Source organism: Lepisma saccharinum, chromosome 1 (genome assembly GCF_977018435.1).
Source record: "Lepisma saccharinum chromosome 1, izLepSacc3.1, whole genome shotgun sequence".
Lineage (NCBI taxonomy): Eukaryota > Metazoa > Arthropoda > Insecta > Zygentoma > Lepismatidae > Lepisma > Lepisma saccharinum.
Window position 1 is genome coordinate 130,029,652 of NC_139229.1, and position 21,484 is coordinate 130,051,135.

Sequence of the window (21,484 nt, forward strand, 5' to 3'; positions counted from 1 at the left end):
TCGACCTGTTTGTCGATGGATATTTTTGCTGAAATGAAATTAAATTAAACTTAAATAGTTTTCTCTCTCCGCTCCATGTTTCCTATGGTACGTTATTGCAATTCATTCGAAAATGGCTTGGTGAAAGCCTAAATATCTTCTTGGATTACCCTCTCTACATCTCAGTAAAGTACGGTAAGATAAAATACAGGACAAGATCAGAAACAGGTTCTATGTAGATTATGAGGAGGGAAAGGTATAACAACCGTCTCAAAGAGCAAGTTAAGAAATAGCCACTGGTTTGTAAATTGACAGCCAGACTTATTTTTTATTGTAAGATGCACATGAGATATTCATTAAAAAGTGATCCTTAATTTTTGTATCCAGGGATCCATTCCAGGTGGAGGCACACAGTGGTATGGATCCCACTTTAAACTCTATGTCTAGTCCCGATTAGCCTCTCTGTGCATAAAATGGACTTGAAACGAAAGTCAATCAATATAGTTTTTTTATCAGTGTGATTGGATCGAGTGCTGGTGCACTTTATGCACAGTAAGGCTAATAGGGACTGGACCTACAGTTTAAAGTGAGGCCCGAACTACTATGTGTCTTCACCGGGGATCGAACCCGGAACTCCTTGATTACAAGTCGACGACGCTACCACTGCTCCACCGATGAGGCTCTTTGTCAGTGTAATAAAAGCAGCAGTATTAAGAAAAGCTGAACGGTTAGTTTATTTCTATTGTATCGCGACTTCACAGGTCATGAACCTGCACAGATAACCTTCTTTGCTCCCCCTGCAGGTTGGTTTGGTAGACGTCCTCACGTCACTCGGCATCCAACCAGATGGCATTATTGGGCACTCTGTAGGGGAGCTAGGCTGTGCGTATGCAGACGGTTGCTTCAAAGCCGAAGAGATGGTCCTGGCAGCTTACTACAGAGGGATTGCTTCGCTAGAGACACCACTCATCAAAGGGTCAATGGCTGCTGTAGGTAAGGGATAAGTTGTTTTGTAATATTCTTAGCATGGCGTTTCCAAATACAGTTAAATGGCTTGAAGATATATATTGTGACTGAATTAGAGTACATATATACACACACACACAGTATGTACCAGTCTTATCCGTACAGAGGTAGGTTGGAAAGTGAAAAGATAAAGTACACCGGTAGAAAACAAAAAAGAAAAAAAAGTTTTGCTCAAATTATGTTCATAACAATGGTACATTGTAATCTTCATTCGCTTTCCTCCACACCCTGTGGGCACCATCGGATCAGAAAAGGTTTATTTTGGTCTCATCGGAGCAGATGACGTTCGTTGTTCCAGAACTCCTGGTCTTTATGCACATGGTGTTTTGAATTCTCCCATCATATCGCTGTCTGTACAATGCGCGATGAACTGTTAAATTGCTCATGGTCTTTCCTGCCGCATTCTCGACCTGTGACCTCAATTTCGGAACATTTAATTTTGGCTTAGCCTTAACGTTTCTCACCACGACAAGATCCTCTCCTTCAGTTAGCCTTTTCTCCTTTCTTCTTCTTTCCGATTCTTTGTTGAACCCTCATATTTGAATTTATTTACTATATACTGAACAATAGAATGAGAGATTTGTTTACTAATGACCCTATTTCCCTCAAAGAATGTCATTTAAGAGGAAAATTCACTATCACACCTTTAAGGTAGATTTGAGCTCCTGTCGCTTCCCCATTACGGACTGCCCAAGCTGACTGGGTGGTAAAACGCTAGAGTGGCTAAACAGACCTTCAACTGAGGCTGTACATACAAAACGCAGTGTGCTGCACACAACGATGTGACATCATCACTACATAACTCATGCGAACAAGAAAGGTGCATACATGAAACAACCTCTAACGATTTATAATACTCTCCATCCAATACAATTACTGTATCTCGCATATTTTGTACAAATTACCTTTTCAAATGTCCTCCCTGAATAATGGACACCTTTGTTACGATATTTCGCAAACAGACCACGTTCAGAGGTGTTTCATACAATGTATACAGCCTGTACGAACAAGTATGATACATACTGTATATATGTATGTATACCGCGTGAGACACCTAAAAGTAACACCTGAAATAGCGAAGAAACCAGAAACAGTAGCGATGTGAGGTTTGCGGGAAACAATAATATCAAATGGGGCTCGTAAATCGGAGGTATGGGGTGGGTCGAAAAATATCGACAAATGGGGCATCTGGAGCAAAGTCATATTTTTTTTAATGGAACGATATACAATAACATGCATAATATAAAATAGCACACGCAGAGAAACACAACGCCGTTGGTCTCATGCATCTACTGCAAATAGGAACGAAGATATGGCCATGTGAAAATATGTAAACAAACTAACAAGTGGCCCACTTGACCGTCAGTACCACGGCATGTAAGACTTCTCAGGTGCCTGACAGAACTGCCTCTACGCAGAGCAAGTTTTGATAGCAGGTCCACGAGATCGTGTTAGTTCATAGCAAGCAGTCGTAGTGGTAAGAGCGAAGATTATGGTGTTCACAAACATAGAAAAAGCGGACATGATCCTGATTTATGGGGAATGCCGAAAGAATGCCTCAGAAGCCTACCGTGTGTACGCAGAGAGATATCCGGACAGACGACAGCCATCTCGACGTCTGTTTGGTAAGTTATTTATTAAATTAAGAGACACCGGAAGTGTAACACCACGAGCACGTGTGCGGAACAAGCCAACTACAGGTGAGGCAGGTGCAACAAATGTTCTCGCCGCTGTTGCTGTGAATCCGCACGTTAGCTCGCGTGAAATTGCCAGGGATGCTGGGATGAGTCAGCGAAGTGTATTGCGCATTCTGCACACACACAAGTTTCACCCATATCATATCTCCCTCCATCAGGAACTTCACGGGAATGATTTTGTGGACAGTGTTCGGTTTTGCACATGGATGTTAGATTTTGTGGACCGTGTTCGGTTTTGCACATGGATGTTACGACACGACACACCCGATTTGTCACGTATCCTCTTCACTGACGAGGCAACTTTTACCAATCATGGAAATGTCAACCTAAGGAACATGCACTATTGGTCGGTGACAAATCCACATTGGCTTCGCCAAGTGGAACGCCAGCGCCCATGGAGTGTGAACGTGTGGTGTGGTATAGTGGGTGAACATCTCATTGGCCCTTTTTTATACAAGGGACCCTGAATGCTGACCGATACATACAGTTTTTACAACATGAAGTGCCTGTACTATTGGAGGACATACCACTTCAGACAAGGAGGGAAATGTGGTACCAACATGACGGGTGCCCAGCTCACAGTGCAAGACGCGCTACAGCATGTGTGGAAAATGCATTTCCAAATCGTTGGATTGGACATGGAGGGCATGTCAAATGGCCGGCTAGTTCCCCAGATTTCATCATGATTAGATGGGGAAAGCTGAAGGTCATTGTCTACTGGGATGTGCCAACAACTCCAGAGGATATGCAACACCGCATTACTGCGGCCTGTAGGGAAATTCCCTACGAGATGCTACATTCTGTGCAACGATCTTTGCGTGGGCGCCTCGTTGCCTGTATCGCAGCTGACGGCCACCACTTTGAAAACACACTTTGACAGGTTTTCGCTTCTTACGCAGTGGTTCTTCGACATACTGTCATGGTCATTTTCATTATGCTGTAACACTGTCAAATATATGGTTCTTCCTTTAACACGTTCTGTCTTCATCTTGTCCAATGGCTTCCGACATCTCATACTTGTACATGCCGCGGTACTGACGGTCAAGTGGGCCACTTGTTCGTTTGTTTACATATTTTCACATGGCCATATCTTCGTTCCTATTTGCAGTAGATGCATGAGACCAACGGCGTTGTGTTTCTCTGCTTGTGCTCTTTTATATTATGCATGTTATTGTATATCGTTCCATTCTAAAAAATATGACTTTGCTCCAGATGTCCCATTTGTCTATATTTTTCGACCCACCCCATACCTCCGATTTACGAGCCCCATTTCATATTATTGTTTCCCGCAAACCTCACATCGCTACTGTTTCTGTTTTCTTCGCTATTTCAGGTGGTACTTTTAGGTATCTCACGCGGTATATATATATATATGCAGTGGATGAAACAATAGGCTACAGGGAAAGGAAAAGTGCAAAGAAACCATGGATTACTGAGTATGCTGGAAAAAATGGAGGAACGGAGAAAATGGAAGACAGTAAATACAGAAGAGGGAAGACATAATTACAGGATACTGAATAACCAGCTAAGAAGAGAAACTGACAGGGCAAAAGAACAATGGATGAAACAAAAATGTGAAGAAATTGAAGAACTGGAAAAAAGAGGAAGGTATGACTTGATGTATCGTGAAGTAAACTGTTTGGACATCCAAAAGAAGAAATGGAAAATGTGGATGGTAGAAGACGAGGAAGGATGTGAAATCACAGACAAAAAAGAAATATCGAATGTGTGGGGAAAGTACGTTGAAGAGCTCTACCAGAAAGAGAATCGCCCAGACAGTCTGAATGTAGAAAATGAAGACGACGTGCCTGATGATGAGAAAGGATACTATATCCTGAATGAAGAATTTGAGCAAGCACTCAAAGAAATGAGGAATGGGAAAGCAACGGCACTGATGAAATTCGTGTTGAACTTATCAAATGCCTGGGAGATGGAAAAAGAGAAATACTACACTTATGCAATGAAATCTATGAGAAAGGGGATTGGCCACAAGATTTCACGGAGACTGTTTTGGTACCTCTGCAGAAGAAAAGCAATGCCATAAAATGTTCTGAGTACAGGACAATCAGCTTGATATCTCACTCGGCAAAAATTATTCTAAGAATTCTGAACAGACGTCTATACTCGAAGGTCAGTGGCGAGTTAGAGGAAGAACAGTTTGGTTTCAGGAAAGGGAGAGGCACAAGGGATGCAATTGGTTTACTGAGGACCATTGGGGAAAGATATTTAGAGAAAGGAAAGGAGGTGTTTGTAGTATTTGTAGACCTGGAGAAAGCCTTTGATAGAGTGAATTGGGTTAAACTTTCAGAAATTCTGAAGAAAATTCGGGTAGATTGGAAAGAGAGGAGACTTCTAAGCAACTTATATATGAATCAACGAGTTAAAGTGAGAACAGGAGACGAAATGACAGAAGGCTGTGAAATTGGAAGAGGAGTACGACAAGGATGCTGCCTATCGCCTACTTTGTTTAATATATATTTAGAAGATATAGTGAAAAATTGTTTCCAGGGAACAGGAGGTGTCAAACTGGGAGGAAGAAGAATAAACTGCATAAGATTTGCTTATGACATGGCATTATTCGCTGAGGATGAAATAACGATAAATAGTATGTTAGAAGAGTTAAACAGCAGCTGTGAGCAGTATGGGATGAAGATTAATGTAAAGAAGACAAAGGCAATGGTTATTGGACGGAAACCAAGGAATATTAATGTGAGAGCAAACAGTGAAAGAATCCAACAAGTGGATAGCTTCAAGTACCTCGGATGCACTAGCAAAAGAAGCTTTCAATAGAAGAAAAAGATGTTTTTTGTGGACCCATGGACATAGGTCTAAGGAAGAGATTAGTGAAATGTTTTGTGTGGAGTGTAGCACTATATGGTGCAGAAACCTGGACGTTAAGAAGAAATGAAGAGAAACGACTCGAAGCTTTTGAAATGTGGACATGGCGAAAAATGGAGCGTGTAAAATGGACGGACAAGGTAAGAAACGAAGCCGTACTGAAAAGAGTTGGTGAAAAAAGATCTATACTGGAGACCATCAAGAAGAGGAAAAGAAACTGATTAGGACACTGTCTAAGAAGGAACTGCCTGCTAAGAGATGCCTTGGAGGGAATGGTTGAAGGAAGAAAAGTCCGTGGAAGAAAGAGATATCAGCTTATGGATGATATTAAATTAACATGGTCGTATGTTATTAGGAAGCGTAAGGCGGAGAATAGGGAAAGCTGGAGATTGCAGTGAAAAACCTGCCAACTAGGCAGAAAAAAATTAATGAATGAATATATATATATATAAATATATATACAGGGTGTCCATAAAGTCTCTTCACCCCACCCTGGGTATTGTGAGAACGGCTGTAAATAGGAAGACATGCGAAGCACGTATTCCATGATGTTCAGGGGGAAACGTTTTGAGGTCAACCATTTCCTACCCGGGCCCCCCACAAGGGGATAGGCTGGGGTCGACTCAATTTTTTCAAATAGCAAGGGGGATTGAAGAATATATCGTTCGAAAGGTCTTATCATAACATCAATAATACAGAAAATCCGGGGTCTCTACATAGCTCCAATTGACAATGGCGTGAAATCAAATGTGGACCATGACCAGCATTGGACAGGACTCAAACTCCTACAGTAGTAATCCTAGGCAACAGTGGGAACTGGAAAAATATTCCTACACTGTAGCGTGATTCGGAGATATCCTAGCAGTGTCTACAACCTTAGTGACAATGAAGTTCGACCAGTCACAAATATAGGAGTGCGTTGTGAAAGAAGGAGAACACATGCATATGCTGAACATATTTTATTCAGCAGGCTACATGGAACAAAGGAAAACATAAATTTCCGCTGCAACGCAGCAATGTATGGTGTCCACACAAAATAAAACATTTTCGTCCATCTACACGTGACATTGAAGTTCGACCACTGTTAGAGGGGAACCTGTTTACCATGGTGTGACGCCGCCCCGTCGGCGAATAACTGTGGCAATGCGTCGGGGCATGCTGCGGACGAGTCGTTCAAGTTATTCCACATCGATGCGGTGCCATTCCTCCTGCAGGCAGGCGATAAGAGCAGCCACTGTCGTGGGTCCCCTCTGTTCCACACGTCGCTTAAGAGGGCGGTGGAGTTTGGCGAAGGTCGCCGTGGAAAGCGCTTAAATTTAACATGGGCTTTTTTGCATTTTGTTGAATATAACGTTTTAGGACAAAAATTTGCCGGAAAACACGCAGTGGATGTGAACTTACTTTATGAAACTTTAAGTACATGACACATTTATGCAATTTCAGTTCGATAAATGTGCACAAATACCATTATTTTTTTTCAATTTCCCATAAGGAAATACGTAAATAAGCACAGAATGGTTATAGGATTTGTGGGTAGCACCAACGAAAATGGCCATTATGATGCATACTAACGTAATGCTCAATCCTTTTATGACTAAGCCAGGGAGGGCTTTTTTTTCAAAAGTCACTTGCACAGCCCAAAATGATTGTTTAAAAATGTCATGTATTATCGACGGCGAAAGATACGGCCGCTTCAGCCGAATTTCATTCATCATAGTTCGCCACTTGGCCACTAGATGTCTCTGTTCGAAAATTGCCCCAGGCTGAAGGGAGGGCTGTTTCACGCGGGTGTTTGAATCCTCTGCACAGCTGGGTTCCGTCCCCTCGTCAGAAGGTCCCGTAGCTGTCACAGCTTGATTTATTGCCTCTTTCCCAGGCAAGAAACCAAGAAAGCAGGAAGGCCATGAGTTTGTGTATGTTTGAGTGTAGAGAAGCAGAGCATATTTACCGTGAATTGGAACCAGTGACACAGTAACTTTATCTCGATTCCTACCGCGAAGAACGTATTCAGGGGGGTCCAGGAGTCCCAACCTCCCCGCGAAAGACTTACCAAGTACAAAAATTAAATAATGAGATCATAAAATAACTTCAATTAAGTAATGAAAATAAGGTTGTTGTTTAGTCGCAATTTGTTTATTTCCGCAAAAATATTGGAAAGCAATACGACTTTGAATGACAGTACCAAAGAAGATTTATGCAAGAATTATTAATACTTATAATAACATGCAAAATATTACCAGGCATTTTACTTTCGTCAACTGGATCTAACATCATTTTTTCATACTCAATAAATATTATATTCTTTATCTATTTGACATTAATTTCCTTGCCAGGGCAGTTTCTATTTATTTACAAATTTTGCCGACCTTAACTACACGTAAGCTAGATAATGAATACGTGATGTTATACTGTATCACTGTTGTTATATCGCCTTCTTATCTATTAATGTAATAAAAATAGATTAATTATTTTAATATAATTATACTTATTTTAATTTAACATTATTAATATTATTATTTTGAGACATTACGTTAGGACGCCCCTCCGAAATATATATCTCGATACGTGCCTGGTGTTCGATTTGAATGAAATGTAGAAAAGGCGGGGAGGGTGGTGACGCTTCTTCTTTTTACATTTCGATAGTTTTACCTCACATGTAGTACTTTGTGAGTCAACGATGCAGGTAGGAAATACGTGTACACACACACACACACACACACACATAATTGATGATTCGCAAAGGAACTTCGTTAAATTCCCATGCTTGTTCCGCTCACAAATCACATCCTCTCCAAATTACAATAGCCTACTATCGTTGTTGCTTACATATGTGTGTGTGTGTGTGGTTCCTAGAACTTCACTATTTCCAAACATAAACTTGATGTGACTCTTACAAAACATTTGTTTTTGGAGTGGAAGGATCATGAAAAGGTCTACTGTTTCTTTGCAAATCTTCAATTAATCTAAAATTTAGTATAAAAACATAATTTTGGCTGACTTGCTAACTTGAGATTTAAAGACAAATTATTAATTTGAATTCTTCATTAACAATAACAAAAGTGACATAAAATGTAGAAGGACAAGACTCCTGGCTTGATTGAGAATTACATTAGAGATGTACAGGTTAGGAAAGGGGAGGGAGAATTCCGTCTTCTTCCTCTTCAGCGCGAACCCTGCCTCCTACATTCTACATGTCCATTCAAAATGTCTTCTTAGTTTCAGATATTTTTGCCTCCCCTATAGCGTAATGGTAAAGATGACCCTCGTAATGTCAAAAGGTCCCGAGTTTGGTACCTGGTGGACGCCCAATAGTTCAATCCCACTATAAATGTAGGTCCAGTCCCGATTAGCCTATCTATACATAAAGAAGACTTACAGAAACTCAAACTCAAGATACTCAAACGACCGGCATAGGGTTGACGGCGCTTGGTACAGTGAGAGAGCTCCCCTTTGCCAAATTAAAATTAGGAAACAAAAACTCATCTTCAGAGGTTCCCTCACTTTTTCGCCCTTAGATGGCAGCTGCTGATAAGGGATGAGCATCCCCCCCCCCAAAAAAATAAAATTCTGCCTACGGGCCTGCTGTCCTGCATCGTGACCGTCCGGTCCAAGGCGTCATGCTTTGGGCTCTCCAGCTACGGGACGCGCGCAGGTTCGAGTCTCCTGGAAGAAGCGTAACAACTTTTCTCCTGATATTTCGGCCAGTCAAACTCGCGGCCCGCGAGCCGCATGTAGGCCCCAGCATCTGTTAATGCGGCCCGCCTTGGCCCCACTTAACACTTCATGCTTGAAATTATCTATATATTTGTAGTTATCGCGTTTTCTCTTTTCTCGTGATACAAGACCAGACTCATCCAAACTTGAACACATTGACCAATTTTCCCTACACAGGTATACACTCCATTATAGAGTAGGTGTTGTGTCAACTAAGCAAGCTTTTGGACATGTTACTTCTGAAGTACGAAAATATCTTGCCAGCTGGGGGAGGGCAGCGTGCATACTTTCTGTCGCCTATGAGTCTGTTTCTTGATTTTCAAGGATTTACCTGGAAGCAAAGTCAGTTTCTGTAAAAGTTTCAGGGAACCATATGGCTGCCCAAACTTCGTGGGAGTAAGAAAAGGACTATAGACGAGGAATGTAGATTTTTCAAGTGAAATGCTTACTTTTGTTGTGAAGTGAATAGTGAAAAGCGTAGAAAATTTGTACCCTGATAAAGTTTATTCATTCAGAAGTATTTCTATATCACGAAATAAATTTGCCAACCTCTGTGGAGGAGTGGTTAGCACAGCCCGTTGCGACACCAGAGGTTGCGGGTTCGAATCCTGGCCTGAGCATGGGTGTTCTTTGTATGTGTCTCTTCATCAATTTCATCATACAATTACTCATCCTCATCGTCGCCATTAGCCAAACGTGGCAGAAAAGCAACGCTAATAAAAAAAATATTAAAAAATCAGAAATACAGTTGAGGAGAGGATTGATAACTTAGTCAACGAACAATTGAAAGCAGAAATTGTTCGTGTTGTTGCCTTTTCGCTCACAATATGTGAAATTACGAACGTCTGCGAGCTAGCTGGGTTAGCTCCCTTCATTCGTGGATGCGATTCTCATCTCGATATGACAGTAAAACTACTTGAATGATTCCTCCCCGTGACACAAGGGCTGATATTTTGAAGGAAGTGGAGGTCATTTTGCAAAGTTACAGTCTTCCGTTATATTAAAACTTTTTTAATAAAGTTATAATTTGTCCTTCTCAACTTCTCAGGAATACCATGAATGGCAGGAATATTTGTCCACAGTAAAAATACTACGTGATGAATTTGGAAACAGGTTTCAAGACTTCAGAGGGTGCGAAGAGCAATATTCTTGTTCTGCTCTGCTCCCTTTTCTTTTGATGATGCGTGTGCAAGTCCTGCCTTCGAATGGAACTTATTGAATTGCAGTGCAACTCGTATTGAAAAATAAATGTCGCGAGGTGGGCTATCCTTGATTTTTCTCATATCTCCCATAGGAGTATCCTCGAATAAGCTATTTTGCTGAAGAAATTTTATTAATTTTGGTTTTACTTGCCTTGGTGAAAAGTTGTTTTCCATAATGGAAGATTAATGAAACAGCCGAGCCGAATGATCAAGAATGACTGACAAAATATTTGTTGTTTGCATTAAGAGTTTCATGCTCACAAAAAACTTATTGCAGACTTTTGAGAAGCTTGTTAAAAAAAACTGTCAAATCTGTGCGAAACGAAACTATAATTGCACACAAACAGTTTCTTGCAAAAAGTTTTTCACAATTGTAACCAATTTATACTCGAAAGTAACATGTAAAATACTATAACCATGAAAAAATATGGGGGGAGGTCTATATATAATTTACATATCGATGCTGCAATAACAATCACTGGAATCCGGCACCGTTGGGTCGAACCACTTAGTTCTGGACTTCAAGGTGTTGGGGTTCTAGATGTGTGACCCGGATAGTTTTGACATTATCGTTATGCGGCCCTACTCACGAATTGAGTTTGACATGGCTGGTCTTTAGGACCTGTTGAGGAGATTGGGGTAACCTTCAACAACGGCTGGGGGGTTCGTCGTGCTGACCACACTTCACCCTGTAACTTGTTGGTGTATTAGTGAGGCCGGCCCTTGTGAGTGAGTGAGTGAGTAGGCCCTTGCCTTCACGGGCTGTTGCGCCACGGGTTTACTTACATATATTAGCGTAAGGTGTGGGCTCACAGCGGCTCGACCTCTCCTCGAAATTCTGTCAATTTATTTTGACCAATTCACTGTGGATTTTTTAAGAGTGCTTTGTAACACGTATAGTGCTCATCTCGAAGATCATACTATTGTTAGTTGGACTGAAATTTCAGTTTGAAACCAATCAATCGAATCCAGGCCTGGGCATGGGGGGGGGGGGTGTTCTTTCATCAATTTCATATCATCACTCATTCCCTCCCATCTTCGCGAATAGTAAGAAGTGGCAGAAAGGCGAAGTAAAATAGACCAAACAGATCAACCTTGGCCCAGTATATCTGCTGTGAACTCAACGATGAGAACTGCACGAAGGGACTTGGAAGATTATAAGAAAGGAAACTGTGGCCGAGCGCGCTCAGCAGTTGCCCGATGGTCTGACCATGGAAGGTTCCACGTTCCAGCCGTGGCATCAGCCTGGACATGAGTGTTAGAGTGTAAAAGAGAGAGAGAGAGATAGAGAGTGAGTGAGTGAGTGAGTGAGTGAGTGAGTGCGTGCGTGCGTGCGTGCGTGCGTGTCTTCATTCATCTTCCTCGTCGCTAATTGTCAAATGTGACAGAAGCAGAAAATAAAATACAAATACAGACGTGTCAAACGTGTAATTTTCAACTACGAAAATGTATTATTAGAAACATATGCAGAGGATAAACACTGTATGAAATTAACAATATATTATTCACGCAACATGGTATATTTCCTCTGCTTTACATACATATAAAATTTAATACACTAAAGCATGCACGAAATATCCATTTCTCATTGAAGCACAGGAACTTAGTGCTAGCTGTCAACGACAGAGCTATTGCTTGTTATTTATTCAGTTTATTTTCTCTTTAGGAAAAAAGTTCCCATACCTTCATAAGCATGGGAGTCCGGAAGGGAGGGCAAGAGGGGCCATGTCCCCCCTACGGGAGAATGAATGTCCACATAATAATTATATATATATATTTCACAGATAATTTAATTTCCATCACAGTAATTTATGTTACTCATTATAATTGTGTTTAAGGAGCGTGATAATTTCAGACTGAAATAATGTTTTTTGAGCGGGCATCATTATCATGGGGAAAATCTGCCTTCTTTGCCCCACCCCCGCCCTGGAAAAGATCCTGCGGACGTCCATGTTCATAAGATAGTTTACTGTGGTGTAAAAAGGATTTTAAAATCGTCGCTATTAGCCAAAAGTGACGGGAAAGCGACGCTAAATAACAAAAATCAACTCAAATCAGTAAAGAAGATTTATGTCGAGTTAACAGCTATTGAAATATACTGTAAAATATATTCACTCATGATAGTTCATTTGTAAATATGTATCTACATTTCTTTCCTTAGCACGAACTATTATAAGTGTTATTCTCACTACGAAAACAGTGTTAGTGATGCCTCTGCAATGATTGCTCCATCTACACTGCAGAATATGCCTAGAGCATTGCAGCATTCATAACAGAATGGTAAAGTTTTGTTCTACTGTTTCACAAAAATGGATCGGAAATTTATAATCATATAGCTATCATATATATAATGAGCTGCCGCAGGCTGAACTTTGCCAGTTAATAAAGAATTTATAATAATAATATATCGAGGTCCAATCTGGCCTCAGTTCCTCGAATGTAACATATCTTGTCTGGTTTTATATGTATGTATAACATATATATAAGAGGTCTTGCAGAATACAAATATGTATATATAGAATTGTGCACAAATGGTGCTGCAAAGCCAATTGATTTGTGGGGAAAATGCAGTACTTTCCCTGGAGATGTTTCGTTTCCAGTTTGAGGATCTTGCCTCAGGCATTTACTCCCCGTTCGCTCTCTGGCCTTTGAACTCTCAGCAGGAAACCCAACGCCAGTGTCCGACCCTTGTCACAGTAGAAGTCTCATGCAAGACGTGGACAGTAATCGTGTGGAACATTATAATTCTGCTGTGGCAAAGTTCGTTGGAGGAAAGAGGATTAATTATTCTGCTGGTCGTTCATATGGAGGAAGATGTGCGGGTGCAGTTGTTCGTCATTACACTGGTTTGGCATTTTACAAACTGCACAAGAAGATGTACAATTGCAGTCCTAGTGAAATAGCCAAGAAAACTGAATGGAGCAGAAAAAGGAAGGCAGAACAAAAGTCGCATTCAACGAGCAAGAAATGTCGCAGATCAATTTTCCCGCGACTGAATGGCAAACAGGACGAGAATTACGGACCTCATGCACAGAGACCCGACATGCCAGAAGTAGATTTTGAGAGAGAGAGCAAGGAATTTCTCGCCAGCATCCGGAAGTCGGAATCAGAACGTGCCAAAATAGAGCGAATGACTGTAGCTCAATCCAGGAGTGGTCAATGGATGGAGCAACGCCGGAAACTTCTGACTGCCTCGTATTTTAGACGAGTCTGCAAGATGTTGCCCACCACTAGCTGCCAGTCAATTGTCAGAGAAATTCTGTATTCAAAATTTGATTGTGTTTCAATGGCATATGGACGTGAAAACAAAGAAAAAGCGAAAAGAGACGTGGAGAAAGAACTCAAAGAAGCAGTGGTGGATTGTGGACTCTTCATTGATGCCGAAATACCATTCCTTGGAGCATCCCCTGATGGCCTAATTGGAGACAAGGGTATAGTGGAAGTGAAGTGTCCTTCGTCTGCATCTACGCTAACACCTGATGAAGCAATCCGCTCCAAGAAATCTACTGCGTGGAATTTGTCAAAACAAGGCACAATTGAAGGAATAAAGACAACTCATAACCACTATTACCAGGTCCAGGGACAATTGCACATAACAAAGAGAGAATATTGCATATATGCAATGTGGACTCCGCTCGGCGTAAAAGTAGCAAGAATTGACCGAGACGATAAGTTCTGGGAAGAGAAAATGCTTCCAAAACTCGAGCAATTCTACATGAATTGCCTTTTACCAGAGCTGGTGGATCCACGCCAGAGTAGATCAATGTCAATCCGAGATCCCTCTTACATACTGGAAGCAAGGATGAAAAAAGGCTTAGCCTCATAAAATGTTAAATTTGAGAAGGGGTTTGTTTACAAGTATTTGTGATGCATTTTATTTAACTATTTTCTTTTTATATTATTGCATAAAATATAGTGTTTATTTGGTTTAACTATCTACAGTTTCAATTATTGTACGAAATATAGTGCTAGAAAATGTGATTTTTAATAACATTAATATGTGAATCTTTTTTTAATAATGTATATGTTCTATTGACTGTGGATTTGTACTCTTTGATCTGTTGCAATGTTTTGAAAGTTCATGTAATTTTCCCATATGTACGTCGTACTATTTAACCATTTTCCACAATAACTACAATCAGACATTTGTTAACAAGTTGTCAACTAGAATATCGTTGTTTCATCATACCTGTAATATATAGAATTTTAATTAATTTATTTATTGTAATATTGATGTAAACGTTGTAGGACAAGCCATATGTTTAGGTTTAATTGTAAATAATTCATTCTCTCTTTCTAGTTACCTTTCTTTGTATTTTGCACAATTCTTGTTAATTGATGAATTTTGTTAATTATGAATGTGTACATATTAATCTTCGTCATACGTTTGCTGCATTTTGCACAACCACCACAAATGCTTTGTTTCATTATTTAAATTTTTAATATTTTAAGAGCTCTATACATAAAATTTTACCGAATTCCATTTGAATTTAGTAAATCCAAATAATAAATAATAGGGCGTTAAAGTTGAAAATAATGAGACACGAAATTTAGTAAGTTCAAATAATGGGGCTGTGAGCAATTGGAATTACATATAACGTGGGGGGTAGGGATTAGTTATTTAAAGTAATAGTGAGGTAAGGGGATTACCAATTGAAAGTAATAGGTGGGATAAACAATTGAAAGTAATGGAGATGTGCGTATTATCAATTGAAAGTAATGGAGACGTGCGTATTATCAATTGAAAGTATTGGTAGGGTGGGGATTATCAATTGAAAGTAATGGGGAGGTGGGTATTATCAATTGAAATTAATGGGGAGGTGGGTATTATCAATTTAAATAATGGGGAGGTGGGTATTATCAATTGAAATAATGGGGAGGTGGGTATTATCAATTGAAAGTAATGGGGAGGTGGGTATTATAAATTGAAATAATGGGGAGGTGGGTATTATCAATTGAAATAATGGGGAGGTGGGTATTATCAATTGAAATAATGGGGAGGTGGGTATTATCAATTGAAATAATGGGGAGGTGGGTATTATCAATTGAAATTAATGGGGAGGTGGGTATTATCAATTGAAATAATGGGGAGGTGGGTATTATCAATTGAAATAATGGGGAGGTGGGTATTATCAATTGAAATAATGGGGAGGTGGATATTATCAATTGAAAGTAATGGAGAGGTGCGTATTATCAATTGAAAGTAATGGGGAGGTGGGTATTATCAATTGAAAGTAATGGTAGGGTGGGGAATATCAATTGAAAGTAATGGGGAGGTGGGTATTATCAATTGAAAGTAATGGTAGGGTGGGGATATCAATTGAAAGTAATGGGGAGGTGGGCATTATCAATTGAAATTAATGGGGAGGTGGTTTGATTTGATTTGATTTAGTTTATTTTACTTCGCGTTTTGTGCCTCTTGGCTAATTTGCGAAGATGGGGATGAGTGATGAAATGATGAAATTGATGAATGGACATTCACAAACAACCAAGCCCGACCGGAATTCGAACCCGGGACCCTTGGCGTCGCAGCGCGATGTGCTAACCGCTCGGCCACAGGGTCGGGCTAATGGGGAGGTGGGTATTATCAATTGAAATAATGGGGAGGTGGGTATTATCAATTGAAATAAAGGGGAGGTGGGTATTATCAATTGAAAGTAATGGAGAGGTGCGTATTATCAATTGAAAGTAATGGGGAGGTGGGTATTATCAATTGAAAGTAATGGGGAGGTGGGTATTATCAATTGAAAGTAATGGTAGGGTGGGGATTATCAATTGAAAGTAATGGGGAGGTGGGTATTATCAATTGAAATAATGGGGAGGTGGGTATTATCAATTGAAAGTAATGGGGAGGTGGGTATTATCAATTGAAAGTAATGGTGAGGTGCGTATTATCAATTGAAATTAATGGTAGGGTGGGGATTATAAGTTGCCAGGGCACGGATGTTCTTTGCGAGTATTCCTTCATCAATTCCATGTAATCACCATTTTATGTCGTGATTAGCCAAAAGTGACAGAAAGCGACGAAAAATAATCAACCAATCAATCAACGTATCTACACTCTCGGTGGTGTTACATTTCAATTGTTCGGTTTCCAGTAAACATTCCATCTTGACGTCATCCGTAAGACTGCCATTGTGACCGTAATACTTGTAGTTATTTCGGAGCAAGATGACCAGATATGATACGTGACTTATCCTGAGGGGTGCGAAAGCCAAAGCTAAAAACTAAACACAGCCCATAATTACCATAGCATCAGGTCTTACAAGATATATACATACAGGTGAGTCACTATTCTGTGACAAAATCAGTAATAGGTCTTAATATTAAATAACACAAAAATCACGCAGCAAATTAAAGGTATTACGAATAACATTAAAAATATTTCTAGAATTGGAAAGAGCAATAAACATTTGTGCAACGACAAAGGAAATTAACAACAATAAATATTAGTTCGAGGGGAAGCACGTGTCATAATGATACAAAATGATAACATGTAGAAAGTTTCAAATACGTTTGAGCTGTTTTTAAGATGGGTAATACATAAACTGTAAGTTCAATGTTTACCTATTCGTTACCTTACATCATTGCTACTACTGTAGTTGTACATTTTGTTCCATTGGTTTGTCTTTCGCCTCTTCTGATTATCCCTAGGTCATTCCACATATCCAAGACTTTTTCCTTTAAATTGGAAATAGTCTCGCTCCCGTCCATCTCGAATTATTATCAGCACTGTTCGTAGTAGTTAAAATAATAACTGTTACTATTGTTTGTGCTTATTACTATTAGATACAAATTTTGTATCAACACGAAACCCCCTACAAAAAAAAGAAAGTAAATGGCGACTAGTATGCCTCTGCCTTGTTATCACTGGTATGCTATACATTTACACAGCGTACTTTCAATTAGTTATTCTTACTTGATTCGTCGTTACTTTCAACTGATAATCTCTACCACCTTCTTTACTCTCAATTTATAATCTCAACCGCACAAAGAGAAATTCTACATAATTATAGCAGCCACTGTAATCAACAAAATTTATTCAGTCCAAATCTCATTTGTGAAGGTCCTGACTGTCTGCTGTGGCCAGCCAGCAGTGAATATTTTGCCAGTGGAGAAGAAAGAAGCCGAAACCAGAATGAAATGAAACAGGTGGTGCCCTTTCGCAGCGGTCACGAAGGGGAGGGGGTGGTGAAGGCAGGAGGGAAACATGGTGGCAAGTCTTTCCACCATGGGGGGAGGTCCTCTGCCCTCCGGCCTGTGCTCTTCCTCTAGTTTAGGACACAACAGAGAAAAATTGCTAGTTCACTGATATGTCGCTAGGTGTCTCTGTATCGCATCGGGCCAGGAAACTACTTTCATGCCAACCTCCAGCCCACTCTTAAGAAGACGTCACACATTCTCAATGGGGGAGAGGTCGGGACTCGATGGTGGCCATGGCAGAGTTCGCAAGTGATGGCGAGTCAACCATTCTCTTGTCAGCCGCGCTGTATGAGACCTGGCATTGTCGTGTTGAAAGATGAGACGCCGCCTGTGGAACAGGTGCCTTCGCACTGTGGGAAGATGCCGCTCCAGTATGCGTGTATAGAAGTGTGCATTCACAATGCCCTCACGGACGTGTAGTGGGCCAACCCCAGATGCCGTCCTGCATCCCCATACCATCACTGACGCAGGTTTCTGTACCCGACGTGCATAACATTTTGCTTCATTCTGTTCCTCCTTCCGACAAATGACTGTTTTCCGTATTTTCCCGTACACAACATTGAAAATGGATTCGTCCGTCCACAAAACCCTGTTCCATTGCCGAAATGTCCATCCCCGGTACATTCGTGCCCACCGTAGTCGATTGCCTTTGTTCAACATGGAAAGGAAGGGTTTACGTTTCGCTTTGTACACTCGGTAACCGCATCGCTGTAGGTAACGGCGAATGGTTCTGGTTGACACTTCAATGTGAAAGCGTTCTCGAGTCCACAGTCGTAATTCGGCCACAGAAACATGATTGTTTGTCTGGATATAGCGCCTAACTATCCGTAGGTCACGCACGCTCAGCAGGCGTTTTCGACCGGGGACCTTACCTGGCTCTGTAGTACCAGTATTTTGGTGGTGTTTGTTGATGCGGTGGACGGTTGACTTGGGTAAGTTCAGTTGGCGCCCTATTTCCCGTTCACTGAGTCCATCCCGTTGCAACTCCACCACTCTTCTCCTCACGGTGTTGTCGATAGGTTTGCCCCTGGCCATGGTGATGATGCACTGCGGTTCCTCAGTGCACAGCACGCGCTTATATACGGCGGACTCCCTTATCGTGTCCGTGACGTCATGCTTCCGTCGAATGCGCCACTATCTGGAATTTCCGTATGGGTCTGGTGCCTGGTCGAAGTTCAATGTCACGCGTATAGTTCCCCGTTTTCGTTCTTTACGTGACCTTGGGTGCAACATGCTGGGATCACGATTCTTGCCTGCTCACACGCCTCCTCTTACACACATGCGTCACTTCTACCGGTCACCCATTCCACCGCCTATGCCTCTGTGTATTTAATCACATATTTCTTTCTGGTCCAACTTCATTGTCACCAAGGTTGTACAAATACGTACACCCCTCCACCCTTCCCCCTAGAGATGGTAAGCGTCCATACACAAAACCGCATATCATCGAGCCCCTTGAGATTGCTACCAGGAGGACACGGACCGACATGCACAATCGCAACTCAAGGCAAATGGTGAAGGAGGCACGTAGTTACATGTACATTTCGCAAAATCTTATTTGACCGCCCTGAAAAATTTCAAAGTCCGGAATTCGTAAATTTGGCAGCTTAGCGCTTCAGAGCCAACTAAGAGTAGCCAACTTTCCAACATTTCCTCTTCCTGAATGACAACGCTCGTGATGTTTTTTCATTCTTTCACATTCCATAAAGTAAAGATACCCTAAAGCAGTAATAAAATATATGAGTAGACAAAAAAATGTTAAGTAGAAATACGATTGTTGAAAATATTTCAAGATTCTTCGTTCTGAATTTGAAAATAGGAAAATGTATGTGCATTGTAAAACACTGAACAGGTTCTCATCCACCTGGAAAGAATTGCGGTCACATTTGAATGCAAGAAGGCAAATTTATGATGATTTTATGCGGAATGTTTAGTAAAGGTACCTTGCACAACACCAAACGATTCTTCAAAGTGTGTCTTTTCCTTGGTTCTTGGCGAAAAATTGTTCGAAACTCCGGCACAATGTTGCTTCAACTGAGATTAACGTGCTTTACTGAGCTTTCTGTTAGCGATCTACTGGAGTAGTTGGTTTTTACTGTTTTCGTCAAGATCGAAACATCGTATGTTCAAATCCCAACCTTTCCTTATTATGTTTTTCCTTTTTATTTATCGAGTACGATGTGTTCTAATAAAGTAATATAATATTATATGATATTACTGTAAATATTTATGCGATGCATGCTCAGTGGCGGCGATTGGGTTTCAAAACTGATGGGGCAAGGAGGGGGGAGGGCAAGGACAGTTTCCTTCCCTTGGTTTAGCATAGTGCTGGGTCATCTGCCCTTCCACACTCCATAATCGTCGCCACTGTGCATGCCTCAAGTAATGCTTCTACTAATGTTTTTAATCTTTCAGTGATTGGCAGGATTTTAGGAAATACTTTTCCTTTCATTCAGCTGTTATAAGTTAAAACATATTAACAACTTATATGTCAACTTTCTGCATCCGGAATTGCTGGACATAAATCGCATAAATATAAACCGAAATATCCAAGAACCGTAGATAAGCATTCTCGTCCAAAGCCCTTTACTTCCCGAAAAAGATTTTGCAAAGAAGTAGGTTTGAACCCATGACCTTCCATTCCATAAGCAAACGATCCCCCCACACCACACGGTTCACGTTATTTTATGCACTCGGTTCGGATCCCACTTTAAACTGTAGGTCCAGTCCCGATTAGCCTTACTATGCATAAAGTTGACTTAAAACACCAAATCAACCAATTCATCTCCTTTCATAGTGGGCCTTCTATGATATTGTAGTCGGCCAGCATCCGAAAATAAAGTTCTGCTTCGCGTATACCAGAGTGTAATTGCATTTAATATTGTGACTAATTTTACTTTAAAACTACAGATTAAAGCGATAATAGTGTCCAGAAAAAGAACCTCAAAGTAGATCTTCACACAAAGTATTTTAATCCATTGCCAAACATTTTAGTTAAGAATAATATTATGCTTTTCCATTGACCGTATTTTCGATTCATGGTGAATTTGCTAAAAGGACCATGTCAAGAAATCTAAATATGTAAGTTTTACTAGTAAATGCATTTAAAATGCACGAAACAACAGGGGAGGAGAAAATAAACCTCAAAAATAAGTAAAAATGTAACAAAACTGTTAAAGATACTGACAAATAAACTAAAAGTCAAAAAAGGCCGAAAAATGCAAAAAAAGAAAAATGTAAAATAGAAAGTGTTTTCCGGCTCTAACTGAAGGGAAACGGACATGATATCAGGTTTAGAATTGTTTTTAAGGGTCAGAAAAATAGTTGATTTTTCATCAACTTCCGGATCCTAATTAGTAATTATGACCACTGAAAATTTGGAGGTAGCTTACTTGAAATTTTCTTGCTGAGGGATCGTATCGTCCAATATCTCCACTTCATAATAAAGAAAAAATCAAGTTCATATTTGGAAAATGACTTGGAGTTTTCCACCACGAAAATATGTTTTTCATAGTTTGAAGTTCGTTAGTATTATCTTTCAAGGTTGCCATTGTATTAAATTCACACATATTTTATATTTCATACGTTCATCTCTCTTTTCATACAGTCCTTGGAAAAAAGCTGAAGTTTCTTGTCAAACGGGGTCTGGTTCAAATGACTCCTTTTCGCTCTCCTGTTCCTACTTTAAACAAACAAAAAATACTTCGTAACTAAACGATTGCTTGTTCAAAACAAGGAATTTTTACACAATTTACAAAATATGACAAAACGCCAATAGACATGTTCATCATTTTTCCCTTTCAGCGTTTCGCGATTTTATCTGAA

The 21,484-nt window shown here is 40.4% G+C and overlaps 1 protein-coding gene across 1 annotated transcript in view; it reads left to right on the forward strand.

Moving 5' to 3' along the window:
* The window catches only part of LOC145985638 (fatty acid synthase-like), a 277,489-nt gene that overhangs the window by 41,337 nt on the left and 214,668 nt on the right, over positions 1–21,484 (forward strand). The window contains exon 9 of the mRNA XM_083119710.1: positions 783–972. Coding sequence (XP_082975836.1) covers positions 783–972 — 190 coding nt within the window. The remainder of the gene's footprint in view (positions 1–782; positions 973–21,484) is intronic.